The 27,711-nt window shown below is 37.5% G+C and overlaps 4 protein-coding genes, 1 long non-coding RNA gene and 1 pseudogene across 7 annotated transcripts; 1 reads left to right on the top strand and 5 right to left on the bottom strand.

Annotated features, from left to right (window-relative positions):
- Positions 1–466: 466 nt before the first annotated feature.
- LOC137713476 (serine protease SPPA, chloroplastic) lies at positions 467–5,191 on the bottom strand. Of its 2 annotated transcripts, none has more exons than XM_068452777.2 (13): positions 4,741–5,191; positions 4,438–4,621; positions 4,069–4,206; positions 3,809–3,979; positions 3,631–3,734; positions 3,139–3,206; positions 2,842–3,008; positions 2,395–2,464; positions 1,752–1,906; positions 1,439–1,544; positions 1,259–1,346; positions 1,020–1,163; positions 467–904 (listed from the first exon to the last, which is right to left on the bottom strand). In XM_068452777.2, exons 4-13 carry the CDS (start codon positions 3,891–3,893, stop codon positions 674–676), a joined length of 1,218 nt encoding a protein of 405 aa, XP_068308878.2. In that variant the 5' UTR covers positions 3,894–3,979; positions 4,069–4,206; positions 4,438–4,621; positions 4,741–5,191; the 3' UTR covers positions 467–673. The 2 variants fall into 2 exon arrangements, with proteins under 2 accessions (XP_068308878.2, XP_088540810.1); XM_088684684.1 differs by having other exon boundaries at positions 3,809–4,002; positions 4,741–5,174.
- Positions 4,034–5,146, bottom strand: LOC148691074 (serine protease SPPA, chloroplastic pseudogene; annotated as a pseudogene).
- Positions 5,192–9,794: 4,603 nt separating the features above from the next.
- On the bottom strand, positions 9,795–11,125 carry LOC148691073 (uncharacterized). The gene is made up of 2 exons (XR_015955579.1): positions 10,656–11,125; positions 9,795–10,361 (listed from the first exon to the last, which is right to left on the bottom strand). It is a non-coding gene; the product is annotated as an uncharacterized LOC148691073 (long non-coding RNA).
- Positions 11,126–15,325: 4,200 nt separating this feature from the next.
- On the top strand, positions 15,326–18,056 carry LOC137712938 (ceramide synthase 1 LOH3). 2 transcript variants are annotated; one of them, XM_068452145.2, is made up of 6 exons: positions 15,326–15,645; positions 16,329–16,558; positions 16,711–16,866; positions 16,968–17,153; positions 17,313–17,497; positions 17,686–18,056. In XM_068452145.2, the coding sequence occupies exons 1-6, from the start codon at positions 15,490–15,492 to the stop codon at positions 17,718–17,720; spliced, it is 948 nt and encodes a 315-aa protein (XP_068308246.2). In that variant the 5' UTR covers positions 15,326–15,489; the 3' UTR covers positions 17,721–18,056. The 2 variants fall into 2 exon arrangements, with proteins under 2 accessions (XP_068308246.2, XP_088539871.1); XM_088683745.1 differs by having other exon boundaries at positions 15,407–15,916.
- A 133-nt stretch (positions 18,057–18,189) lies between these two features.
- On the bottom strand, positions 18,190–21,349 carry LOC137712937 (uncharacterized). Its single transcript, XM_068452144.2, has 6 exons — positions 20,762–21,349; positions 20,131–20,273; positions 19,831–19,974; positions 19,459–19,644; positions 19,094–19,218; positions 18,190–18,748 (listed from the first exon to the last, which is right to left on the bottom strand). Exons 1-6 carry the CDS (start codon positions 20,973–20,975, stop codon positions 18,523–18,525), a joined length of 1,038 nt encoding a protein of 345 aa, XP_068308245.1. The 5' UTR covers positions 20,976–21,349; the 3' UTR covers positions 18,190–18,522.
- A 1,169-nt stretch (positions 21,350–22,518) lies between these two features.
- LOC137712644 (agmatine deiminase) lies at positions 22,519–27,010 on the bottom strand. The gene is made up of 10 exons (XM_068451756.2): positions 26,765–27,010; positions 25,399–25,512; positions 25,219–25,308; positions 25,005–25,089; positions 24,798–24,853; positions 24,634–24,712; positions 24,070–24,204; positions 23,650–23,882; positions 23,303–23,464; positions 22,519–22,924 (listed from the first exon to the last, which is right to left on the bottom strand). Exons 1-10 carry the CDS (start codon positions 26,849–26,851, stop codon positions 22,805–22,807), a joined length of 1,161 nt encoding a protein of 386 aa, XP_068307857.1. The 5' UTR covers positions 26,852–27,010; the 3' UTR covers positions 22,519–22,804.
- Between the last annotated feature and the right edge of the window lie 701 nt (positions 27,011–27,711).

Below are 27,711 nucleotides of genomic sequence, written 5' to 3'. Positions count from 1 at the left end.
GCATTTTTGGATAAAAATGTTTTTGATTTCCAAAAACATTTCACAAAAAACGCTTTCAATCATTTTGAAAATAGTTCCAAACAAGCCCTAAATGAGAGGAAAAAAAATCGCTATTCTGTTATGTAACTAGGATATCAATATATATACTTCTTTAATCGAAAATAATTTCCGCACACCTTTTTCTCCATTGAATTCGAAAACCGGTTTCCTCCTTGCTTTACCAATAATCTCCACAAGAACAAAGGCCATCTTTTAAATGATGGAAGCGTTTATTCTCTCACAATTTTCTCCCTTTCAACAACTTTTGATATCAGCTTAGCCACAGAAGCCATAGTTGAGATGCCTGTTGGTGTGGAGAGGATAAGACATTGGCCATAAATATTACATAACAAACATGTTTGAGTAAGGGAGCGGAATTTGAACTCGAGTGCAAAGCAGTAGGCCCGGCCAAACAAAGAGCAACTGATTTAACTCAAACATGCAGTCGTCGAATATTTTGGTATTGCTTGATCCTGTGGTAGATGTACAATTTGCTTACAGAATACTCCACAACAAAAAAAAAAAAAAAAAAAAAAAAGCTTCCACTTCCGATAAATATGATCACAAGATATAGCAAAAATGGAATTTTAGCCCTCCCAGAAGAAAAATAAACGGGAAAGCTAATAATACGGTTTTAGAGGGAACCAAAGTAATCTTTCAACAAAGAGAAGATGGGGTTGGCCTGAGAAGCTCCCTCCAGTCTCTGAAACATGATTCCGTCCATTCGGGCTTGGACTCCGTCGGAAAACGTCAACTCCTGCAGCACTTCCTTCATTGTTCTATCCACTCCAACCAATGTAGCCCCTATGCCACTTAAAAGTTCTGGCAGCGTCGGGGAAGGTCTTGCGAGCTCCACGAGCGCAACCTGGCACCACAGCATGCACCACCATTAAAGAACATCCCAAAGAAAGGATAATACACTCAAACACTCAAAGTCGAAATTAATATTAATAACCAACAAATTTTGTTGATGACCACACCTGTCTGTCTTGGGGTATATTTGCCTTGAGCTTTGCTATTGCGACAGCACGAGAAAATCCGCCAATAGCATCAACTAAACCTCGTGATGCTGCATCGTTACCAGTCCAAACTCTTCCTTGTGCAACCTCCTCCATTTTATCTACCTGGCAACACAACAAAAGAGGGACACTTTAATATTTCAAATTAACAGAAGGAAAAGTATGTGAAACCAAAACAAAGAATGAATTGACCAGCATACAGTCATCGATCTGGAAAAAGCTGCCTTGTCTCGAAATTGCTTATATGCATTCTGTGCAGACTTAGCAAACAGTTCAGCTTCTTCTGGTCTGTATTGGAAAAGAAAATGTTGAGTTTGAAATTTTTGCCATTTGTAGAAATATAGGAGACATTAGATACTCTTGGCAACGAATCTTTTTACCTGAAGGGTCGTTGTTCAGCTGCAAGAACTTCAGCATATTTTCCCCTTGATATGATTTCTTTGTTGAAGCCAATCCTCTCATACAGTTTTCCCAGGTTAAACTTTCCTATAAACAAAATTCATATGCAAATACATTAAAAAATGTCACACAATTACGTAGTAGTTTTTATGCATTTAGATGCGTGTCTGTCACTGTTTTGACCAGCGTCGTTATACAATATAGATCAAATGGGGCTGCAGTGTAGAAGCAATGCAGACTAATGCCTTCGCCACTTGGCTAATTCAATTTATGATTATATAAAGTCAAACTCACCTGTCACAACTCCAATGGAACCAGTTAAGGTTAGATTTTCTGCAACAATGGTGTCTGCTGCCATTGCCATATAGTATCCTCCACTTGCTGCCACATCAGACATCGATGCAATGACAGGTTTTGATGCAGCCAAAAGTCTGATTTCCCTCCACATCCTGCCCGACATAAACACATCAGGGCAAGCAGTTAATCGTGTGCACCCATAGGCACACAAATACACAGTTTCTTCTACACAACAGTACTTTCCAAAATATCAACAATTTATGGGGCAAAATTTAACATGTAGAGTTTTATGCAGCTAAAATAACAATAACTGTAATACCCCACTTGTCCAAACATTTCGCCTTCATTTTACTGATATTGTAGTTTCAATCAAAGAGAATTATCTTCTTTATCAGGCTCATTCATCATAAGCAGACTAGACAATGAGCTAAATAGAAGCATCATCCGTTTCCCCAAATCAGACCCTTACTGCTGCAAGACCCTGTTTTAAGCCATGCTAGCACCCAAACTCTACACTATGTGGACATTGCGGATGAGAATATCCATACTCATTCAGATGCTCGGGATGTTTCCCAATTACTATAAATGTACACTAATAAATATACGCATGAAATTAAGCTTAAAATATACTAGCACTTACAAATCAGAAGCAAGAGCATCACCTCCAGGGCTGTCAATTCGGATGATTGCGGCCTTATATCTTTTTGATTCTGGAATGGGAAAAATATCAACATGATGGGTAAAAAAAAATGAGATAGCAGTAACCAATGCTGAAGGGTTTCATATTCAGCAACTACAAAGTACACAATTGCCCATCATTGGTCTTGTTACATGTCACTGCTTTCTATAAATGATACGATACTGCAAGTAAATGGAACAAATTTATCTACGTTCATCGAGTTACTCCATGTAAGTAGTGTTAGTGACACATGCAAGAACTATATAACAAACTAATCTCCACAGTATAGCAAACCATAATGTACATCCACATCTTGTATCTTATAAAGCCTCTGCAAATGCATCAAACGAAAGAAGGACACCATGCTAGGCAAATGAACTTCCATATGATAGACCACAGTCACCATACCTCTCACACTGCGAATCTTCTCAATGAACTGTTCCCCAATAATACTAGAACCGGGAAGACTTAAACCGCCTCGTACACGAGTAATGCTGCCTGATGCTCTAATTATGGCTATCTTGTCTTTACCGCCTGATAATCCAACAGTCCATTGCCGAACCCTTGAGTACTTTCTGTTTTAATAACGAAAAAGAATGAATAAGTAAGGAGAGGGACGGAGGATGGTTAAACACACACATATAGAGCATCTAGTGAACATCAAAATACTAGTAATTGAAGGCCACCAATAAGAAAGTTGACTACTTGTAATCAACCATAGGAAGAGTTTTTTCTTTTTGTACTCCAAGTCTTTCCTTCAACATTGAAATAACCTGCAAGGCCACCAATACTATCACAACGATGAATGAATACTGTTTTGCACACAAAAATATGGGACGTTCATATTAAAATACGGACAACAGGATAATTATAATTAACATATCAGAAGACAGAATATAACACTGGAAGACAATTGAATGTATGTTTGTATGTCATTAATAAACTAAGGTAATTTGTAATTACCAGGCCATAGAACTTCAATATACTCTGACAAACTTGAAGAGCGAAACTGAACTTTAGAAAACTCTCTCAAATTTCTCGAACTATGTTACTTTTTAAAATGTCTGGATCCGAAATACTTTGAAACAACCTTCTAAGTCTTCTCAGTATCAAATATTCCCATGGTATTAAATTTTGATTATTTCTAAACATACATCAAACGTCAACTCCAAATCAAAAGGAACTAGAACTCCATACCTCGTCATCATAATGTATGTTTGTGATCCAGCCTTCTTGTTTCAATTTTTCTACTTGGTAGACTCCTTCATTAATAAAATTCTCGATATCTTCTCTTTTCTTTCCTGTTGAAAATTTTCAGAAGTCCATCAGTTCCTTAAAGACTTGAAGATTGGCCAAACATCAAATTACAAAGCACCTCTCGTGGAAGAAATCACATCCAGCCAATTCCCATATATATTATCAAGCAATGCTGTCAGCATCTCACAATTCTCTTTGGACATGGTTTTGCGTGCAAGTTGATCACCGGCACTTTTGTATTTACCAATCCTTTCCACTTGTGGCTCGATTCCAACTTTCTCAAGAACACCTGAAAGAGAGTATGACAATTCCCTGCAACATGAGCTAATGAATAAGCATTTTCTCACAACAGAAACAACGGATTTCGGGGAAACTGACCTCTTATGAATGAGGCCTGAACGGTTAGACCAAACAAAGAAAAATAAGCACTTGGAGGTGCATATATCTCTTGGCACGCACTAGCAAGGTAATACTCTTTCTCTCCGCAAGCCGGTACATAGGCCACAACAAATTTACCTGCCACAGTGAACAGTCCATATGATAAGTTTTTTCTCCTCGACAAAGCGACATTCTAAACTACTCTAATAACTCGAGCGCAGGGGGGCGGGTACACTTACAAAAACAACATCAACAAAGCCTTATACCACTAAATGGGGTCGGCAGTATGAATCCTATAACGTCACTACGCTCGGTTTGGCGCCAAGTCTAAGAAAAACATAATGAAAATTAACAAGTCACAAAAAGTACCTGATTTCTTGAAATCCAAGATATGTCTTCGGATTTCTTCGACTTTGCCCCAACCACAATTCAAGCTTTCAATTTGGAGATAGACACCGGAAATTCGAGGATCGTAAGCTGCTTTAATCAAATTCTCACAAAGTTGAGGCAGCGAAAGTCCACTCGAAAATCGACTCTTCAGCTGATCAGATACCTGAAAAACGCCAATAAAAAAATAGTAATTTAGAAAAAAGTCAAACAGAAAAATGCTTTTTTCAATTGCAATCCCCGAACACACAGCACAAAAAATGTAACTTAGAAAAAAGGCAAAACCTGGCCGCGCAAATTGATGGTCAAGACGCTGCCTTTCTTGACGCCAAGGGAACGCAATGAGCATGCGGAGCTTGACGACGAAGCTCTTCCACGCGCTCGCCTTCTCGAACTGAAACTCGCCGCTCGGATACTCCTTGTCTGCTGTTTTGGATTTATTTACGATCTCGCCATCGCTCTCCTTCGATTCGTCTTCTTTGGTATCCGTCGACGACGGAGACGAGTCGAAGGCGCGAGCTGAGATGCTGCGCAGAGAAAGAGGGGGAGAGGGAGAGATGAATTGGGGGCGGAGGCATAGGAAGCGGAGGGAGGTGGGAGTGAAGAGAGGTTTGGAGAGAGAGGTCGAAACGACGGCGTTGAAGGCGCGGCGGTGGATCGGAGAAGTGTGGAGAAGAATGAGCTTCGACATTCCTCTCTCAGCTCACTGTAACTGTGAGGAGGACTGAGTGAGAAGAAGGAAGAAAGAAATGAAGGGGATGGCAATTGGCAAAGGTTAGATTTTGTCCACGTCACCACTTGTGGTTTTGTCGATGTGTCGTATCCTGGCGCGCTTTTTTGTTTCCTTATTTCCATTTTATGAAATTACAACGAATTTGCCCTTTCACATATTTTTACTTTCACGTACATTTGTTGATTATTCCGTTGTTAACCTTCATCAATTCATTTAGTTTAATAGTAAAATATTAAAAGAATGCATGAAAAGTAAAAATGATAGTATGGGTAGCTGACGTTTCACATAAATGTTAAATATTAATTTGATGGTTGATGTAGCAATATCAGATTTTTTTTCTTTTTCCAATTGATATTTTTTTTGTTTTAAATGATATTTGTAGGATCTATTTTAAAATGAAATCAATTAAAATAAAGTTTCAAGATCTATAATTGATGCATTAATGAGATTCACATAATAAAATAATTAAAAATTATTTGACATCATATTTTCTCATATGTCAAATTTGATATATGAAAACTTAGAGTATCTCCAAATGAGATGTCAAAATCCTAAGTGGAATGCCACTGTGCATATTTGACATTAAAAGTTTCTTCAACCGAAGTGTTATTTGCTACGTGGATTTGAAGGCATAGTGATTTGATGTCAAATTTGACATCAATGTCAAATTTATTTTTAGTTCATTTTAATAGTGGGTTCCTTATTCCACTAATATTTCAATAACATTTGAATAATAAAATAACATTTAACAATTCAATTGGAGAATTACAAAATTTAACATAAGGTTTCAGATTGCCACATCAACTATCAATTGTAATTTAACTCTTATAATTTGACATTTCCTTTGGAGATGGTCTTATATGTCAATCCATATATCGGTTGGAGCTTGCTCCCACCTTAAAATTTGATTACATGGAATTCCACTTAAGATTTGACATTTCCTTTGGAGATGGTAAAGGATGACAATTCTAACTATTAAATTCGATAACTGTGAATAACCGTCCGAATAAAATAAATTTGCATATGAAAGTTCTGGTATATTTTGGATCAAAAGTCGCATTTGTGTGAAAGTACAAAAGTTTTGAATCGAAATCAATGAGAATTCAATGGTGCGTATGAGAGATACCAAATATCAATCAACATCATCAATGTTTTAAATTCAATGCTTTCGTTTTTATATTTCACAAGACCAATTCATTGAATGACTTTATACATCAAATGTTTAATGACGAAATTAATATATACTAAATTATAATGCGTCAACTGAACAAATATATTTTTTGTATTGACAAACATAGATATAATCGTTAACCAATGAGGAATCCGTTTCCCCGATGGTTAATTTGCAATTATGGATATGGTTAATTTTAATGGATATAACATTTCTGTTCACAAACCGAACCGTTGCCATCCCTAGTAGTACTACTCATTTTCTTACATTTTTTTTTTTTTTTACACAAACAATATTATATACACTAAGGAATGGAGAAGCGGACTAGTCTACAATGAGTTAGCACTCTTTTTCTTACTCTTTAAATATCAACATAAATAACTTTTACATTTTACCAGACAAGAAAACGTTTGAAATTTCCAAAAAATTGGCACAGATACAAGAGTTGGATGGTCAAGTTGCCAGATCGATAGCACGAGAAACAAACCCTAGAAAATTTCTGAGATACAGCTTTTAGGTTCACAGAATTTTGGGTCGTTGGAGGAACTTGGTTTTCTTTGAGAAGAACTGAGTAAGTTAATCTCAAAGGTACATACATACATACATACATACATACATACAGACCTTTGCTTTTGTTATGGTTTTTTCAATTAATTAGTTAATTTACACCTAAGTCAAAGTCTTTTCTTTTTGTTTAGGGTTTCTTTGTTCAGATCCGAGGATTATGTATTTTTTTTTTTGTTGAATTTAAACATCCCAACTGTGTTACTCGAAATCAAGATAATGCAGAAGATATTAAAGTTTGTTCTTTGTAAATTTCGGAATTTGAATGCAGTCCAAATTTTTGTATGTTCGTAGGGCAAGGTGGAAGACGACTTGATGAGTTTAAATTTTGAGTTTTGACTACGATGGAAGACGATTCGTTCAAGGACGGTCTGTCAAGAGCAACAAAGTATCTACTAGAAGCAGGTTGCATTAGGGTACGGCGCAAGGAACGCGTCACCCGCTGTGTTAGCTTACATCTTCAGACCATCTTCGATCAACTGGTCTCGCTCTACATTCCTCTCTTTCAGTGTCAATGGCAACGGTTAAAGTATCTATTCGAAGAGTCTGCCCTTCCATCAGGCATAACTCCGCGGACTCATGCCACAAGATGTTACATCTCGGCATGGATACACGATCTGTATGTTTCAAATCGCGAGGCTGTCCAGACGCTATGCTCCATTACATTTTTAAAGCATTACTCGCACGAAGAAGTTTATTGTTCATCGGAATATGATGCCTTTCTGATTCATCTGAATGCAGATATTCGGCCTACTCACATTAAGGGCACTCCGGAAGATACTGTATATGTTCCTGTTCTCAGTGACAGTCCAGCTTGGGGTACTGATAATCCATTCAACATCGAGAACTTTGTTTTGGATCGTAATTTGGTTCGAGGAATTATTGCGAATATGAAGGGATATTGGAGAACATCAACCGTTGGATCAGACAACCTAGGGAGGCCATTTTGGCTATTCGACTGGCACGAGGACTGCAAGTGTTGTGCTTGGTTTCCTCTCGAAGGAAACTACACGATGGAGGATGTCATGGTTGCCTTTATACTCGGAGCTGCCTGTACTCCCAATCTTGGATTCAGAGATGTTGATGATTGGCAAAACGGAATTGTGCCTGAAAATGTCAATCCGTTGTCCTATGACCGTGTTAACGATCGACATTTTTATGGTGGTTATGAGGTGAGGACCATTGAAAGAAGGCAAATTGTTGTAAAACTTGATGAGGAAACATTGGACCGCGTCCTTGAAGATTATCGTTTTTATAGCGGTTATGAGGTCGGAGATGGTAAACAAAGGCAAATTATCCCAATATTTGTTAGGGGAACAACCCAAGGCCCTCCTCCGAACAAAAGGAAGAAGACCAAGGACAAGGTTTCCGTTTCAAATGCTGCTATACAGACTGGAAGCGAATACTCCAAAGCCATAACCATACAGACTGGAACCGAGTCCTCCAAAGCCACAGCCAGACAGACTGGAACCGAGTCCTTCAAAGCCACAGCCAGTACCACAGTCGACCAGTTCCAGATAGTGGATTGGACCTACTATCACCGTGTTATTCTATGCATGGATTCCGATACAAGGTCCCATTCACTGTGGAAAATAGTGCAAAATTTGGATTGCTAGTGATAAATTTAGGTAGCAATGTCAACATTTAGAATCTTGAGTATGTTTTGATGTTTTGGAATGTCGAATTCTGTGGCAAAAGTGCTTGAGACATTGATATTTTGCAACTGATTTGAATTAGAGTTGGCTGTTTTCTGCATTTTTCTGCTCTTTCAGCATATGCTGGATTGTTTATCCATGAACTCTTGCCACCAGAGCCCACATCTCTGCATGCATCCGCGCTCTATACATTTCAAATCGTAAGGCTGTCCAGCCACAATGCTGCACCACATTTTTCACAACCTTGCAGGCACAAAGAACATTACTCTTCAGACAGGTACGATCCATTTCTCGTTGATTTGAACGCAGCTATTCGCGCTACTCACATTCAGGGCACTATAGAACGCCCCTCCTGGCCGTTCGATTGGCATCAGTAGAAGTGTTGTGCTTGGTTTCGTTGTCAAGGAAACTAATCCGCGAATAATATTTTGGTTGCCTATCTTATCGGGGTTGCTTCTTCTCCAAACCTTGGTCCTTGAGATGTTGATGACTGGCGAAACGGTTCTTTGGCTGAAAATGCCAACCCCTCAGATTATGAACGTATTTTAGACCGGCGTTTCCATGGTGCTTATGAGGTCAAGACCCTTGGACAAAGGGAAGTTACCGGCCAAAGAGATCAAACGCAAAATCTCCCCATAGTTATTGAGGAGACAACGCGAGAATCTCCAACCAAAAGGAAGAAGACCGCCAAGTCCATGACCGCTACCTTAAACGATGCGACGCAGAACGGAAGCAAACCGTGTGACGGTGTGAGAAGGTGAAGTCACAGGCTACACAGCCTGCCAGTTTCGGCTAACATTTTGGTCATCTTCCCATATGGTTTCACTTGAATGTTTCTGCAACTTCTGTTCAAGGCTATATTATTAAGAACATTAACGAAAAACTTCCGATACTGTTCGTTTTAACGAAAAACCTCATTTTAAAACTAAAAAATCAATCATAATATCATTCACTTTACCCTTTATTTTATCCTTATCGTTAAAATTAAAAAATTTTAAATCATTTTCATTAGTTTTTCTTATATTTTATGCAACTGGTTTTGCAGCAATATTTATTTTACTCTTTCTATTTTCTACTCTATGCAGGGCGTCGTTTTTGAGGATTCGCTTGATGGGCTTTGGATATGGATATTAAGTCTCCCATTTCGTGCATCAATAAATTTCTCTACGTCGCCCTTCAGCAAATCCTCAAACAATAACTCTAAAAGCCAATCCCATAACGAAACCATAGTCATAAAATTAAATTGTACCCCTATTTTTCTACCTGAGATACAATTGATCAGCTAACCCCATTACTAATTACCCGATTAACTACAAAATAATAGCAATTAGCTGATGATTAAGAACATCAAAAAACATCTACTTAATCAATTTCTTCTTTCCCAAAATACCCTTTTCCGGTTGGTTTCCGCCTCAGCGTTTCTTGCCGTGAATCAACAACGCCTTGTCTTTTTTCTCCTCCTGCTTTCTCCTTCCACCTCTGGTTTGCTTCTCCTTGGCCGGCTTCTTCTTTCCCTTTTTCTCAGCAGCTGCCACGCCCTGTCCTGACCTAGATGGACGGCCGTGATGATGGCTTGGGCCGGACGAGGCATCAGAGACCATTGAATCGTCACTCTCTTCACCCTTACGATGACCACCATAATTTTCTCCACCTTCATCGTCTTCTTCGTGATGCATGCCACCGTCGTTTTCGCCTTCCAGGCGGGAGCCAATGTACATCGTCCACCCGGATTCACTGCTGTGGCATTCCTCCGCACCTCCAAGCATTTTTCCAGACTCCATAACTGAATTTACAGATCAAACCCAACAGAAAACTGAATTAACAGAAACCAAAAACAGGGGAAAACAGGGTAAAAACACAGTAAAACAGAGGTAAAAACAACTAAGATTTCTTATTGTAACACGTGGATTGCCCTGTCGATAGGATCTTTCTCTTTAACCAACTGCGTCTCGCATTCAAACCCTCCCTCTCCTCTTAGTTTAGCTCAAAGTAATAATATCGCTTGTAATCAAAGTAAAAAAAAGATAGGAAAAGTTCTTAGAGAGAGAGAGAGAGAGAGAGAGAGAGCAAAGGTTACCAATCTCACATTTGAAAGCAACACCACAAAAGCCAGAAGCACTGCTCTCCCTCTACTTATACAAAAAGCCAATAAGCTGCCTGCAATAACTGAGAGTGCTACTACCACACTGCCTGGAAATCTAAATACCAATTAATTCTCCGGCTTTTTTACTGAGCAGAAAGACAGCTAGCTAGCTAGAAGCTGCCGTCAGTGAAAGTGAATAATCTATCCTGCACAAACCAAAGCTTAAAGCTTTTGCTATCTCTCATGAATTTGAAAGGACATTGGTGGTTGCTCACTCACTAGGGCTCATTGGGTTTCTCTCCCCAATGGTGAAGCCTTAAATGCAGATGCAGAAAGAAAAAACCAGAGAGAGAGAGAGAATAACATTGTATGAGTTCCATACACGGTGTTTTTAATAGGGAATACAATAGGACCTCCTCTCTATCTCATTTAGCTTTCACACCCTTATAAAAAAATCCCTACTTGTCATTTAAAATGGAACATCCTTTCTCAATGGAACATGTTCGTTGTTACTGTAGTGTCGCAGTCTAATTATATATTGTCATTGTGGTGTCGCGGTCTAATTACATATTATCATTGTTAAAGAATACAATCTTACATCAGAAACTTAGATAGACGCAATATCTTACAACTTATGAATGAATGGTTACATTATTAATCATATTAAAGTCTTTTGTGATAAAATTTCACACATGTTGAGTTGTGCATGTGGTTAAGTTGAGATAATATCGATGTGATTAGTTGTAGACAACTGGCCCGATTCTGAAACCTTGACAGTCATGTGTAAAAAAACTTTCCATTACAATAAATTATTAGACCAAAACATCACATGACAATGAACCAGTCATGTGTAAGTCCTACTTCCTTCTTATAAAGACAAGAATTTGTATAACTAAGATCGTTGCGTCACAAACATACCACAAGTTGTTACGTATTTTAACTTTCTCCTGTATAACAGTTTTGAGAGAAACGTCACATTAGCAATTCTCTTTTGTGTGAGTTCTACCTTGGAGTTGTAGGTTTTATTTGATCAATAGATAGGAACTAGTCAAAAACCTATGTCTGCTAGGGGTAGCTATGTTCTCCACCAAATTGATTGTTTTGATGATGTGTGTCTCCTAAAGGCAACGATTATGTCTTTTGTTTTGCTATTGGGGGAAGAGAAGAAAACAGAACACAGGTCCTAATCCTTTTAACAGCTCAATAATCCCAATGTGCAATCCAGCTTGCTATGTTAATTCAATATATTATAGTACCGTCGATATCGTTTCAAAAAATGGAAAGGGTTCATGGAGATTTAGGAATTTTGTAATCGTGATCGTTTATCATATATCGTGCGATCAAAAATTATTTTAAATTTAAAATTAAATATAAATAGTACTTAATAAAAATTGACCATGCGATATACGATAAACGATCACAATCACGGAATTCTTAAGAAAATGATCCGGCTAGGATCATTTTTCTCAAAAATACTATCAACACCCAAAAATTATATAAAATAATTTGTAATGTATTTTAATAATCCGAATTATTTTTTTATACGTATTTTTGTAGATTCATTTTATAATGTATTTAAACGATTCGAATTATTTATCTTTTAAATATCATGTTTATAAAAAATCATCCAAATTTGAATTCATATGATCGTTGGATTTAAAGTTTAAGATTTCTTTGTGGAACCATATTCGTTTATTTTTTTCATTACAAATGAATGTCTTAATAGTTTTAAATTTGTCTAATTTTTGCAAAAAATGATATATGAATAATATTCTGAAAGATAAACAGTTTAAATAGTTAAAAATAAACATTACAAATGAGTTTCACACAAATATATATATGTTCAATTGAGTAAAAAAAGTGACTTTATGGATCCAACTAATAATATTATTATTTATGAATTATTATATCACTAATATTATATATTCATACATGCTGCCGCAAATATTGAAATTTCATATCAACTTATCAGATAAATCTTGAAGAAACCATGTGCTTGTCTTGTTATTTATTGCTCTCCTTCTGTGCTTCTTGTACTGCTTTCGCGAGGGCGTAAGTTTGGATGTGTGAATTTATAGTGATCCATCGGACAGATATCTTCCACAAGCAAAAGTAAAAGTAAATATTTACTTCTGCAATAACTCTTGAAACGACATACATTGTTGGATATCCAAATCTCATCTTCTCCTCTCTCTCTCTCTCTCTCTCTCTCTCTCTCTCTCTCTCTCTCTATATATATATATATATATATATATATGTGCGTGTGCGTGTGCGTGTGCGTGTGTGTAAAGTTAACACAAATTTTTAACCTAATTTAATCACGGACATTCAAATTCAAAAGAACCGGAGAGAAAAAAAAATAGAAGAGGAAAGAATCTGAATCCTTCACTTTTTTAAGCCGTATTCAGTATTCCAATGCATGAGCAGATGAGATGAGCGGCTGACATTATGAATGTGCAAACTCTTGAAGCCAATGGTAAAATACCAGTACCCTATAATCCGAGAAGAACTCCCTTACAACGAGATGATTCTATAACGACATTTCAAACCTATCACGAACTGTAATGTAAAATGTGCTTCTGGTAGATGTGATTTGCCTGTAAAATGCATGGATATATAATTGACAAGTCATGCGATGGGGCCCTCTTTGATTAGGAAAGGGCAAGAACAAAACGAAGTTAAAGAGTTTAATAATCCAGAGGGTTTGGGGAACACCATGCCCCCGATACTTTTGAGCAAGATTTTTGGCTGTTTCCCACTTCCAATTTCTCTTCAGTGGCTAGAATCGAACCACTTAGCTACAATACAACACACACATATATATACACACATATATATATATAATATTAGGAGGAGGAGACAGGGGTGAGGCCCATGCATAATGTATTATTCTTGCTGCGTGTCCTTTTGCGTTGATCACATCCCGATTTGCTTCTCCCTTGTCTTCCTTCCCACGTGAGTACTGTTTTCGAAATCGGACAATGTTTGTCAACGCTGGTTTTCTCTTTATTATTGACACGAAACATCATTATAGAGAAATGTAGTCATGTCGTACAAGTTACTCTCAACCAAGAGAACATTTCTATGTAAAGGCTAAGAGTTTTCTCAATAAAAATTTCATGAGTGCATGTATGGACTCTATGCCAACACATATTTGATCCTTATATTTAACGGTCGTCCGTCACTACGTTTAAACCGGTAATAAAATTTAATAGTTTTAAGTTCAGGTAGTTTGGGGCACACCGTGTCATTGAAATAAGCAATGTGCATAACGCTACAGTGACATTTTACTCATGTCATATAAATCTTTCTCGGCTTGAAGAGCGTTTGCCATCGATCTGGACTACATTGTACAGCCGATTGATGAAAACCCTAGATAGTAAATGCAAGCATGCCAAGGCACAGTACTAGTTGTATCTGTAGGAAATTTTACTCCGAAAATTTCATGGAAATTGTTACATATTTTGCATGAAATGTGACTATTAGTTTACGTGACATTGCATGCAAACTATGTACTCTTATTCGTTTAATTCTATGAACAAATAAGAAATAAGCTTAGGGAAGTTTTGACGGAAATAATGGAGGGGGTTTGAGCATTGGTTAATGGGTGTAGACAGAGCTCGAGCAATGTTCGAGGGAGCCTCTTAGAGCATCTCTAATGGAGTTTTTCGAATTAAGCGCTCATTAGGCTACTCCTCCAAATCTCTTGTCCTCTGTTATTTTTACAAAAATGAAAATTCAGTTTCCGATCAAAAAATTAGACTACTCCTCATATTGCTAATTAATTTTATAATAAAATCTCACATTTCTTTGTTTTAGGACAAAATAGTTGTTTTGCCGACTAGCGGTCGAAAATTAAAAATAATGTATGTGTATAGCACCACTCTGTGACAAAGACGATGCCTACAAGATCGAATATATCGTGTGTGTGTGTGTGTGTATCCTAGTATTATTCTGCGTCATATGTTGCCACTTAACCTAGCATCCACATGTGATACTAGAAATAATACATGCCTAACTATAGTCAATATTCTTCCAAGAAAAAAAGATAACATATTCATTCTCAAACGTGCTCTTCTTTTTTAAATAATTTTCTTGCTTCGAAAGACAATTGAATGGATTAAATTAGTACACACGAAATAAACATTTTGGTCTACCATATTTGTCTCCAGTCTAAAGTTTAACTCGAATGGATAAATGTGACGATAACAAATATATATTTGTGACGAATTTGTTACATAATTTAATGACCTAACGTTTTCTTTTATTTGACACTAATCTAATCTTAGACTCTTACGGTGAGGAAAAATCGAATCTGAATGCATAGGGATAGGAATTATACCTTAGAACTTGGTTATCGAGCAGCCTTCTGATTGAGAGATTATCTATTACAGTTAAGATATAGTTTCAATGGTGTTACTTGTCCATTATATACTTGTCACATGTTCGGAAAATGTACCACATATCTAATAGACGCTAACCACGTCAAGAATTAGTGATACGAGAGTGTCTCTCCTTGTGGCTTTGTAAAGTCCTTGCAAATATTCTATTATTTTGTAAAAACAGAGTATCATTGATTTGGGCCAATGGAATCGTCAAAATAGGCCCACGTTTCTAAATTTCACACAAAACATAGCCCGCTTAAAATCGGATATATACAAACCGGGTCATCTTAGACTGCATGACCCGATAAAATATACCGGTCAAAAACCGTTGAGTTGTTGTGCGTACGCTTTTCAAAAGTCAATCGCCTTTTCATCTTCCTCGAACACCGATCTACGACGCGTTCCGCCGGCTCCTCCACCGCCTCTGCAGATTCTTGGGTTTGATGGAGGAAATAATGGGTCTGTTCGGAATCAGTGATTTGGTCAAACTCAACTGGGAGGAGGAGTCGTACCCAGTGCCCAATGACTTCTTTGTCCTCCCCTTGTTCGTTCTTCTTTTCCCTTCACTCAGGCTCGTCCTGGACATCTTCTTCTTTGAGGTACAACTCCTGGTACTCTCAAATTTATCAGACAATTGAATTTTATTGTATTTTGGAACGGAACTAGTTTTGCACTCTGTAATTTGTGGGAGAACATGATTTAATTTCAATTTCATTCACTTGATGCTGCTTTCCTTTTTATCAACTACTGTCGTTTGTGAGATTTGAACTCGTTACGTGCTCCAATAAAGCGGAGACTGAGTGCCGCTAGACCAGATGATCACGTGCATTCGCTTGACGTTACTTTAGTACCATCAAATTGTAGAAAATGGTAATGAAATTGGGTCTCAGGCTGCATTGTTAACATTTACGGTTTAAAGTTGTGATCTTTTTGCTCTTATTTTGTTGGGTTTTTTTATTCTTAGTATTGTCATTCATGAAAGTTGTGATCCTTTCGCGGTTACTGTTGAAATCCCCAAATGTATGCAATCCCACAGATTCCAATTTTGTGCAAAGATAATTACCATGCCCAACTTATTAGTCATATGGAAATCCTAAGCTCGGAAAACTTCTTTTTGTATCAATGTATGAGAAATGCAAATCTAACCATCCGAAGCTTTGCGTCGATATAATGTTGATCTACGTTACATGTTTCATTGCTTTGTGGGGGCTATCTTTGGTAGACTTGAAAACTATGGTCCTTACGGTTTGAATTGTACTTTTTGCTTTTTGTTTTTTGGCAGAGATTAGCAAAGCGCCTTTTGTTTGGAAAGAAGCATGCATTGGTGAATGTTGAGAAACGCGATAATCGGAAGAAAGTTAGTAAATTCAAAGAGTCAGCATTCAAATGTGTGTATTTTTTCACTGCAGAGATTTTGGCCCTTTCTGTTACATACAACGAGCCTTGGTTCACCAAAACCAGATACTTTTGGGTAGGGCCTGGCGATCAGATTTGGCCCGACCAGAAAACCAAGTTCGTCTCTTAACTCAGTTTAGAAATCATTGTTCAGTGTCAAAGTGAATAGTAGCTTTTGTTTACTTTGATTTCTGATCATATGTGTAATTTTGCTCAACCAACAATTACCTTTTGCATCTCACCTGGCCTTGCATATCCCCTTTTGGCAGATTAAAATTGAAGGGACTGTACATGTATTCCGCTGGATTCTACATCTACTCCACCTTTGCTTTGGTGTTTTGGGAAACAAGGCGTTCTGACTTTGTGGTGTCAATGGCTCATCATGTAGCAACTACGATTTTAATTGTGGCATCTTACATATTCAAGTAAGTTTTAAAGCATCTCAGCTTGCTTCTTCGCTTTTTGTTTTTTCAGGCTTGCCTCTATCTTTTCTGGTGTCTTAATGATCTGTTTTGTCCCCCTGCAGGTTTTCTCGAGTTGGCTCGATCATTTTAGCTCTCCATGAAGGATCTGATGTGTTTTTAGAAATTGCAAAGTTGTCAAAATATTGTGGCTTTGAAATTCTTGCCGGCGTTGCTTTTGTTACTTTTTTTCTCTCTTGGACAGTACTGCGTCTTATTTACTTTCCATTCTGGATAATATGGAGTACCAGGTTAGCTAAATATGCAGAGAGAATTTTCTGTTTTCCTTTCGGTGTTAACATTGGCATGGAGAATATCATATAATTGTTGAATTTCTCCCTTAAATGACGCTTTTTTCTCGTTAATGTCATATACAAAGATTGATTTTTGGTTCCATTTGTTTTTGGCAGCTATGAAGCTCTTCTGAAGTTGGACAAGGAGAAGCACATAGTGGATGGATCTATATACTATTACTTGTTTAATACTCTTCTAATTTGCTTGCTCATTTGTCATGTTTATTGGTGGAAGTTGATGGTTCGGATGCTCGTGAAGCAAATTCAGGCTAGAGGGAAAGTTGATGACGATGTTCGATCAGGTAACAAGTTATTCAATTCATAGTTTTATAAGTTGGACAGATATCTTACTTGCAAAAATAGGATTGCCAGCTAGAAACCATGACAGCAACTGTCCGAAAAAAAAATGATTCGAGGTTTAAGGTTGTTTGTTTTCAAACTAGCGTCATATGTTTCCCCTCGCTCACGCAACCTTTCACGTGGACTGCAGATTCTGAAGGCGAGGATGATGAACACGAGGACTGACAGTAAAAAGACTGTTCAAACTCACCGGGAGAGTCAGCCGGAGATAGGTTTGTGCTTTCACCATAGGGTAGCTCGTCGTGTGAGGTGCCTATGTATTCTTTAGATTACATTGAAACATTTTTTATGAGATCCATATGATGTCGTATAAACAGGCAAGCGAATCTGTTCGTCCATTTTTTCGCATTCACACGAGCAAATGTCTATGTATTGTTGATATCTGTAACACAGTTGAGTGAAGCGAAGAGGTAGGATGAAAAACCACCATAGTTTATTATACTAAAATTACTATCGTTCGAGTTGTAGTTGTATAATAAACAAGTTCTTGGTTTAGCGATATTTATCTTCTCAATAGTTGAAGACGTTCCAACTTCGAATGATTTGCGTCATCATTTTCGTTGTTCTTCCTTTCATCAATCCGATAAAATGAACAAAATAAACTGCTTTGTAATTAAACTTGCAGCTCGCTTAATGAACCGAAATTACTGTATTTTTAACTAATCGAAAGAATTCGAGCCAGGGGAGACGAGCAGTTTGATAACTTATAAGGTCGAAAATCAAACAGTTGAGATAGGAGCACGATAACGATAAACCAATTCACAAACTGCAAATCCTACAGCAAAAAAGTAAGAAACTGTGTAATAATGGAGGAGCTGCTATAACTCAGTTGCCCTATGGACCCTTGAGTACAAAAGAAAACGCACGACGTGACGTCCGTCCGGCTTCAAGAACGTTTGCAGAAATGTGCAAAGTCGACGCGTGCAGAGAAAGTTCGTTTTCATACTTTCTTTCCTTCTATATTATCTCAACTGGAGAACTTGGAGATCAACTTGTCCACATGTATCAGGATATCGTCAATGCGAGGACGGACTGCAGCCTGCGGCTGAAGCATCCATGTGATGAACTGGTGAAGAGCGTCCGGATATGGAGGATTAGGTCCAGCTGGCCACTTTATCTGCACGTTGACTATCGCCAACTGTAGGCTTCCTCCAGATTCGCCGAGTGCATATTCAAATGGAGACATTCCGTACCTTTTAAATAAAACTTGGGCATCAGAATTGAGAAAAAATAGCTACAGCAGCTAAATAGAGGCGTAGTTTTGCTTCTATGGCGGACAAGAATGATGCAGATCACAGTACCAATCGAGTATTTGGCAGTAAGCCGTTAATATACGAGACAAAGGTGTCATGTCCATGGCAGAAACAGTTATGTATATGTAATAGGTACGCATATATATACACATCAAAACAGTTTCTTAAACAATCCAACAGAAAACATTTACTAGTGAAGTAGTGAGGCAGAAGGCAAACGATCAATACGATGTTCAAACTTCAGAGCTATAATAGTAAGTTCAAGAAAGAAAGCTCAGTACTCACAGTATTGCATACAAAGTGCACCCTAAGGACCATACATCAGTCCTCTCGTCAATGTCGGCTTGGCTCGGGCAATCCCACAACTCTGGAGCTCGAAATGGTGCTGAGCAATGCTCAGACGCCCATTCCTACATAACAAGCAAGAAAAATCACTTCAATAGTTTTTTCAACTAAAAGTTACCAGACGAGAGAACCCAACAATACAAAGGTGTCCTTTGACGGTATTAAACCAATTGAAATCAAGGAGGTAAGTATAAGCAACATCAGTTTGTAGGCATTAATTAAGCATACTAAAAAAGAACAATTGCAGTTACTACATCAAAAATAAATGTGTTTAGAAAAATCTAAAATGATTTTAAAACATATACCTGCAACTGTAGTGCCTCTGTACGAGAGCGAATTTGCCTCCTCGCAGGTCGAGCACTGCCAAAATCCATCAACATTGCAAGAGGTGATTGTCCTTTTCTATGGGTTATCAGAACGTTACCAGGTTTGATATCATTATGTGCATATGGCGGATCCAAAGTGTGCATATGCTTAAGTCCTGCACAAAGCTGCGACATTGTTTTTTCTAGGTTAGAACGGTTCTGATGCTTCTAAATATGTTTTACCAACAAGATAAATCATCACGGGACATGGAAAAGAAATCAGAACATGGCACATCAATTGCCCCAGAACTTGGTAGCATTGTTGAAGGCTAATTTACAACGGAAAAAGAGAGGGATGATATATTCATTGACCTGCCGGAATATTTGAAGAACATCTGAGGTGGAAAAGAACTCCTTTTTAGCTTTCATAGTCTTGGCATTGTCCAGTAAAGTTCCATCCAGATGAACTGGAAATAACAAGTATGCTTCATGGTTCCAAGATTGTTCTTGTGTTGTCTGTCAGCCAGAGAGTATTTATATATGAATCAATTGCATGAAAAGTATTAAGAAAACTGAAAACGATGTTCGATTTCATGGAAGGCTACCATTCTGAGAAGAAAAAAACCAAAGTATTGTATAAGCCATATGAAATTAAGTAATCCAGATTTTAACCTTAACGGCAATAATGGCATGATCAAGAAGCGGAAGCAGATTGGGATGACTGAACAACGAAGAAACACGGATCTCTTCCTTCACCAACTCCAACTGCTCACTATTCTGAATGAGAACTTTTTTCATAGCATAAGTTCCATCATCTGCAAAAGAATAGAGTACAAGCAAGCTGTAATCATTTCCGAAATTGAATTGCAAACCGATCAATCACCTGAGCATCAGTCAAGCATAAACAGTAGGAACATGAAGGCCAAATCACAAATGCATTCATCAACGCAATCCTCGGCAAAGGTCACAGCATTCTTTGAAACAATGATATAGAGTCACAGATCAAACATTCATATCACCAAATAATCGACGCATGCCACCACTCAACACATTCGAAGAACAAAAGAGTCACACTTTAAATTCGATTCAGCAAATTCACTGGCCAAATCTCCATTGCTTCCCAGCTCAGAGAATCAAAACCAATAATTTCAGATTCACATATCGAAATGACCCAGATCACTAATTCCTCAAAGATACAGACTTCAACCATTTTCGATTCACAAAACTTAAAACAGATCACTACCCAGATCCCAAAATCTGACAAACACATAAAAAATCAACAAATTTCCAGAAATTGAATCACCTGAGACATGAGAGGGATCCTTGAATTTCTTGGCGAGACCACCACCACCCGAGGCGGAGGAGTCGGCGACCACCTCCTTGACCAAAAACACATAAGCGAACCCACCTTCCCCGAGCTGCCTCACGATCTTGAACCGATTCTCGTTAATCCACACATCGCCTCCGCCGTTCACGGCGTCGTACAGAGCGCCCAAACCAGAGAATGTGCACCCCATCTGGTGTACTCGTTCTTCAGCTGCTGATCCTCTCTCCCTCTCGAATAAATAAATAAATCCAAAAACAAAAAAAGGGATGTTTTCAAAAACGGAATCTGGTTTTCGAAAACGGATTCGGAAGAGCTGAGGAGTTCATGTCAATCAGTCAATGGAGAAGGAGGGTAATGTGAAGGAGTTTGAGTGTGATTTGGTGTTGGATCTCCCAAATGACAAATCTGAGCCAAACACATGGATGCTTTTTTTCGGTTCTTGAGTCACTCTCACTTCCCCTCCATTTTTTTCGGTTATGTCTTACCGAAAACCAACCTTTTTTGCTCAAAGGCTCAAAGCAATATAATTAGTTTTGAATTGTTTTTAAGAAATTGATATAAATTGATCCTTTCTCAAATTTCAATTTACTAAAACGATCATTTTTTTTATAGATATTTGATGTTTTATGTCGTCAGATTTTTTGCCATATGCCATCAATATTTATTTCTAGTCTAATTTTATTCAAGACGTTTTTTTTTTTTAAGAGTTTTTTAATGCCATCAAGAACCATATGTCATTAATATTTAATTTTTAGTCTAATTTCATTCAAAATGGTTCTTTTTAAAGAATTTGTTAATGCGGTCAAGAATTACGCCCTCTTAAAATTCGAAATATTGTTCTTAATTCACTTATTTCAAATTTCGTTGTTGCTGAAAGTTGTGTTGTACTTCTTTATATGAAAATTTTAAATCATTAACTATTCGAGCTTTTACGGTCATAAAACAATGTAAGACACAGATCAAACGGTATTACCATTCTATTATATATATCTATATCTTAAAAATAATAATTAAACCCATCTTATATAATGGTTAAACATCTTATTATCGATGTCTTAAGGCTAATAAGTAAACCCATTACATGTACTGACTAAAAGAGTTATATGTATGTCGAACGTTGGGGTTACAACTTGCAGCATTTAAAACTTACGGGTGAGTTGTCCCTGTACACGATAGTACGGTACTGCGATGCACGATTGATCAGTCAACTGTCTGACTGGAGATAAATCTCCTTTCTTCCAACTACCAACTTCCAAGTGAGTAAGGATGCTCGTCGGATTCTTTTTGCGAAGATCTGAAAATTTTCAAATTATATTCGTTCATTGTATATCGTACGGTTAGAAATTATTGTAATTTTTTTTATTTAAAATTGAATATAAACAATACCTAACGAAAACTGACCGCACGATGAATGAATGTGATTGAAAGATCCAGTGAGGATCCACTCTCCCAACCGACAACTGAAGTTAAAATTAAGCAATATTACCACAGTAAAAAATTAAGCAACATCACTTGGGATTCAGTTACCCTCAGTTGGCCAAATTTAGACTTGCAGGCAGGGAAAACCAGAAATTTACTGCTATGAAAATTTCATAACCATGAACGTGAAATAGTTGAAAGCTCTGTCAACGGAAAGATTTCACGAGAAAGCGAAAAAATTTCGTGCTGCAGTTAGCCGAAAACCTGCTGGAGCTACCGATCCTAAACCGATGAACTTAGATGTTTCACAGTAGTTCTAGAAATTGAAACGTTTAATTTGCACGCAATCGTCATATCAAAGACACTCAGCTGTTTCCGATGATGCAAAGTATAAATGTTATGCAACTCGATTGAACAAGATTTCGTCGTAGCAATATTAGTACACCAAAAGCTCAATCAACAAGAATTATGAAAACGTCTTTGTCTCTAGAGTCTAGACCTAGGCACTTTATTACCTTGTACTTCGGAGGCTTGCAAGCCATACGCTGTAATGTTAGAACAACTCGGAGATTAGCGGTCTCTGCTTGATTGAGTGCCATTCTATGTATGAAAGCAATCATTGTGGACTATACTGAGTGAAACGCGTGGTTGTTGCTGAGTAATGCAGTGTATATTTCCACCCGCCAGAACAATCTCCCTTGCGCCTTCAATTCTTACCACCTGACCAATCCGACAGTATAAATTAGGCTTGTTCAGCGATAGAAAAAGCGGCAGAAACAAACATCAGTAAATATAAAAGAAGATGAATCCATTTTCATCTACAAACTACGTAAAACCGGTCTTGTTTGTTTCCCCTAGTGTTGAAAAGAGACCGCTTTGTATCATATTATTACTCACTTTCACAATGATATTAAGCCTAGCGCAGCATACACTAACGATACGTTTTACAGTCTCATGATTGCAGCTAATAAAATCACAGGGTGGGTGAGGCTTTATAATTTGCAGGTCCAAGAAGTTCAAACCTTTGGATGATGTATACGATTATATCTAAAATGTATATGAAGATGCTGGAGAAAATCAACTATAAATGAAGCTTACTTCATGGTTTGGAAAGGCTTTGGATAGGACGCGAACAGCCTCATCATCCCATTTCTGGTCCCCAAATTGGGGTGCAATGATGGCTCCATTTGCAATGTAGAAATTTACATATGAAGCAGCAAGTCTCGTGCCTGCAAGTCTCGGTTTAGCTTCGCACTCCTCCTGTAGGAACATTGAACACCAGGAATAAAATGAGGCGCCAAAGCATTTCAAAAAAGTTAACGACAACATAACCATCAGACTAAATCAACATTTTCAGATGTTAAATTAGCCTTCAGTTGGATGCATTCATACTTAGTTGAAGCAACATGAAAGTTGAACCGTGGTCTGTAGTGTACAATGTTTACCTGAAAAAGCCCAGCAGCCTCCTTCTCTGTCATGTATAGCGGCCCTGGTACATGAAGTTTTATTATTTCTAATTTCCTACCCTTGGCATCAGTAGCATTGGAGAGAACAGAAACCGCTTCTACAGCTCTTTCATACTGAGGATCCGTTTCATCATCGGTCCACGACAACAAAACCACACCAGGCTTTACAAAACAGCACATATTGTCGATGTGACCATTAGTATCATCGTCTCCTGTCAAGGATTTTTATACGTAGTTTAGGTTTCAATGAAATAGGAGGCCTGAATTATATCTACTATATGCATATGCGGAGTCCATATAATGTAATGTAAATCATTGCAAGGGGAAGGAAAATTGAGCATCAATAACAACGAGCATTTCATGCAAGATAGTAAATTAGAAACCAAGTAGAGCTCTTACCGTATAATCCACGAGGCAACCAAATGATTTTCGTCACTCCAAGATACGCCTTAAGTTGATCCTCTATTTGCTCCTTGGTCAAATGTGGGTTCCTATTTTTATTTAACAGGCACTCCTCGGTGGTGAGGCAAGTCCCTGAAGGAAGAAAGCAGATTCTGATTCGATCATGAAGATTACAACTACATACTGGCAGAGAGAATGAGTTTTTGTAATGGCACTTTTTATGCTGAAAAGAAAAATATGCAGGGTTCTGAACTTTTACGAGACGAGGCATTTGGTAGTACAAATCATAAGCAGCTACTGCCAATTTTTGTAGTATAAGAATAAAGAATAATGAAACAGAAAGAGATATAGGGTGTAATTGCCTATCAATCAAAAGCAGGGTTTTGACACATAATTAAGAAACAACAGATTACAACAACGACCAGAGTCTCCCGTACATTTATGATCCAAACAGTTTCAAGGCATGGATCAGGGAAGTAATCTGCTGGCGGTGAAAGCCAATTCTAAGATAAAGAGGCAAGAAATTTCCAAATGCAAAGATAAGCTTAAAATTTTTGTTACCTTCTCCATCGACATGGATGCTACCGCCTTCGAGAATCATGGAGTGTTGAAACCTTGGAAGCTTCTCAATTGCCAGGATCTGCAGAGTATGAGTGTTCAGTGTCTCAAAGAACAAAGCTGTATGTCATGTTCAATCAGACAATGATCTATTTAGTTACTCTAACCTTTTCTGCCACAAGAAGATCATGACTCCAATCTCGATAACAACCATCATCAATGCCTATAAATTCCAAAAATAAGTCCATGCAAAATGCACCGATGAGTAAACATCAAAATGATGAAAACATTGAAGTTTCTAACGATATTATATATTGTTCAAAAACATATTCTAGTGTTACGTCACTTAAAAAATTATGAACGATAAACCCTACCTCCCCAGCTGTTGAAATTCCAATCAATACCAGCAACCTTTGGCTCTGGGGTACCAGAACAAGAGGCGCTTTTTCCTACGACAAACTAAAGAAGAGAGAAAAAGATTAGGACTGTAAGAAAAATAACGCTTTTAAGGGTAAATATAAAGATCATAATATTCTGTTAAGGAATATCTCATCAGAACTTGACCATGAGTCAAAGGAAGAAGCTCACTGTTGGTCCTGTATCACGAAACCACGAATCATTCAAACTCATCTCGACAACCCTGACAGTTTCTGGTAGCTGACTTCGTGCATTTGCCCACTGAGCGTAATGAATTCAAAATAAATCTCATATCATACAAAAGACTAGTAGAGATGCTAAGGACTTTCATCTCTTACAAATTACACCAACCTGATTGGCACTTGCGCATACAGTCACGGGCTCAAACTTTGAGATTGCAGATGCTACCTTGGTAAACACCTGCTGTGCTGGCACTGCATTGTCTCTCCAGTTATCCGGGCGTTCCTATAATTCACAACAAAGCTTGATTATCATGAGTGTTGGACTTAAGATATAAGTAAAGATCAATACATCCATGAAACGAACATTTTAAGATTGACGATATAGATTTTACCAGAAAATGTTAGACTGATATCAATCTTTAGACAAATAATGCGAGCGACACCTAACCTAATAAGAGAACCGAGCCCTAACGGTACAGAAACAGACAACATAGATCACTGGATACACCTACGATGGCGGAGTAGTATATCGAACCTTCACTTGCAGAAACAGGAAATTATGTGTTTCTGATAGGGTAAGAACTGAGAATTACTTATAAAATGCAGAAACATACCTCAGTATTTTCCGAATAACACGGAATTATCCTGCATTCTTATAATTACCATAGAGCAAGCTAGCTCTGCACTCGAAAATCGACTTTTCCTAGTAACTTGCAATTCATGATTTCACAAATCAATAGAATTTGGCAGAACTCATCATGTAACTAAGCAAAACCTATGATGCACGGATACATCTGTTTGGTCCCGTATCTCGTATCCGATACTTGATCGGATATGATACTTGCCCGATACTCTCGGATACTCATCCAACATGTATCCTGGTTGATGGACACGAATTTGACACGATGGATACGCGTATCCTACATTTAAGATACACGTATCTGGCTTTTAGGATACATTTACACTTTCAAAAAAAGGTAATGAGGAGGAGAAAATTAATAGGAGACATCTATAATTGAAAATTTCTGAATACAAAGAACTTCCCTCTAATTAAAACCATGAATACGACTCTCGTACTTCTTCTACTGTATAAAGAGGATTAGATTTCGAACTTTTCTTCTCTAACAACTCAAATGTGCTTGAATTTGAATGATGAATTATATTTTAAAATGTATATTTTTGTTACTATATACATTTTTATTTGCCGTATCCATAGCGTATCGTATCTTAATTTATAGAGATTTTCCATATCGTTGTGTCATATCGTATCGTATCGCTGTGTCGTATCCTATCGTATCGCCATATCTGTATCCACAATTCATAGAGCAAAACAGAAACAGAAACATAAAAATTTCATATATTTCTTGAAGAACATGAATTAAAACACAGATTCTGAAAAACCCATCAGCCAGAGGAACAAACAGAAGAATTATACCATATAAAGATGCAAAATTGAAGGAACCCAATTAAGGCATGTGGGGGGTAATCAGAATATCAGATGGTAATTAAATGGAAGAGAAGGGTTGGTTACTTACAGGCCATCCAATCCAGCACTGGGAATGGGGTTCCCACTCTGCAGGCATGTAATATCCATGGACAGCCGGCGTGCCTTCCATCTTCATCTCTCTCTTTCTCTCTCGTTTCTCTCTCTAGAAGCGATGATTGAGTTTGGAGGAGAAAGAGAGAGGGTGAGAGAAGCTCTGAAGTGGCTTCTGGTGAGTGGAGACAAAAAGTAGGTCTTCAGAGATACGATAAATAAGTGTTGCTGCTTTTGTCAGTAAGGGTTCCAACTTTATGGCTCTGTTAATTTGTACGAGAGATGCTTAGGTTAGGTAAGTTTCAAAAGTAGGACTAAATTCTTCGAACTTCATGTGTTTGACACAATTATTATATTAACATTATAAAATATTATGTCTAAAAATATACGAGGGCAGAAAGATTATGCAGAGTCACACTTTAAAATAATTTTCTTAAAATTTAACCACACAACAATTAGGAAACCCACATTTTTTTTATTTCGTCGAAGAAAACCCACAAAATTAAAAACAAACAAATATTTAGATGTACGATTACTTTAACCGTTACATTAGATTTTCACAACTGTTATTTTAGCCATCAGATGAGATTTTTCGATATCAATCATTTATTCTCGAACCACTTAATATTATGTGTCATTGAAAAAAAATTCAAATGGTTTATGTGTTCATAGATTAAAAAATATGTTATTATTGACACTCTAAAATTTTTAATGCGCACTCTTCGTAAATATATTTGTCTTACTATCAAATTCGGAGTGCCAATACATTTATATAACAGTCAGATGTTTATCAAACATGAAATTTGAGTAAAATACACATTAGTAATAGGTGCAAAATAATTGTTTGAAATGTCACAAGCGAACAACATCATTTGGCCAGCTACACTTCACAAATAAAGAGGAGTACCTCTTGCATTGGATGAGACCAATACGAGGCAATGTGAG

The sequence above is a fragment of the Pyrus communis genome, chromosome 14 (assembly GCF_041283825.1).
Source record: "Pyrus communis isolate YQ-2024b chromosome 14, ASM4128382v1, whole genome shotgun sequence".
Lineage (NCBI taxonomy): Eukaryota > Viridiplantae > Streptophyta > Magnoliopsida > Rosales > Rosaceae > Pyrus > Pyrus communis.
This window is presented reverse-complemented; position numbering and strand designations above follow the sequence as displayed.

Excerpts from the sequence above, each read along its gene's own strand:
- LOC137712937 (XM_068452144.2), bottom strand. The coding sequence starts at position 20,975 with ATGGGGTGCACATTCTCTGGTTTGGGCGCTCTGTACGACGCCGTGAAC. Across the intron at positions 20,274-20,761 it reads GGATCCCTCTCATGTCTCAG|ATGATGGAACTTATGCTATG; the intron begins GTGATTCAATTT and ends ATTCTTTTGCAG. Across the intron at positions 18,749-19,093 it reads TGCACTTTGTATGCAATACT|GTACGGAATGTCTCCATTTG; the intron begins GTGAGTACTGAG and ends TTTATTTAAAAG.
- LOC137712938 (XM_068452145.2), top strand. The coding sequence starts at position 15,490 with ATGGAGGAAATAATGGGTCTGTTCGGAATCAGTGATTTGGTCAAACTC. Across the intron at positions 15,646-16,328 it reads TGGACATCTTCTTCTTTGAG|AGATTAGCAAAGCGCCTTTT; the intron begins GTACAACTCCTG and ends GTTTTTTGGCAG. Across the intron at positions 16,559-16,710 it reads TGGCCCGACCAGAAAACCAA|ATTAAAATTGAAGGGACTGT; the intron begins GTTCGTCTCTTA and ends CCCTTTTGGCAG.
- LOC137713476 (XM_068452777.2), bottom strand. The coding sequence starts at position 3,893 with ATGTCCAAAGAGAATTGTGAGATGCTGACAGCATTGCTTGATAATATA. Across the intron at positions 3,009-3,138 it reads CTTCCTATGGTTGATTACAA|AAAGTACTCAAGGGTTCGGC; the intron begins GTAGTCAACTTT and ends TTATTAAAACAG. Across the intron at positions 1,164-1,258 it reads CTTTTTCCAGATCGATGACT|GTAGATAAAATGGAGGAGGT; the intron begins GTATGCTGGTCA and ends TTGTGTTGCCAG.
- LOC137712644 (XM_068451756.2), bottom strand. The coding sequence starts at position 26,851 with ATGAAGATGGAAGGCACGCCGGCTGTCCATGGATATTACATGCCTGCA. Across the intron at positions 25,513-26,764 it reads AGTGCTGGATTGGATGGCCT|GAACGCCCGGATAACTGGAG; the intron begins GTAAGTAACCAA and ends TGTGAATTATAG. Across the intron at positions 24,854-25,004 it reads GAATTTCAACAGCTGGGGAG|GCATTGATGATGGTTGTTAT; the intron begins GTAGGGTTTATC and ends TGGAATTTATAG.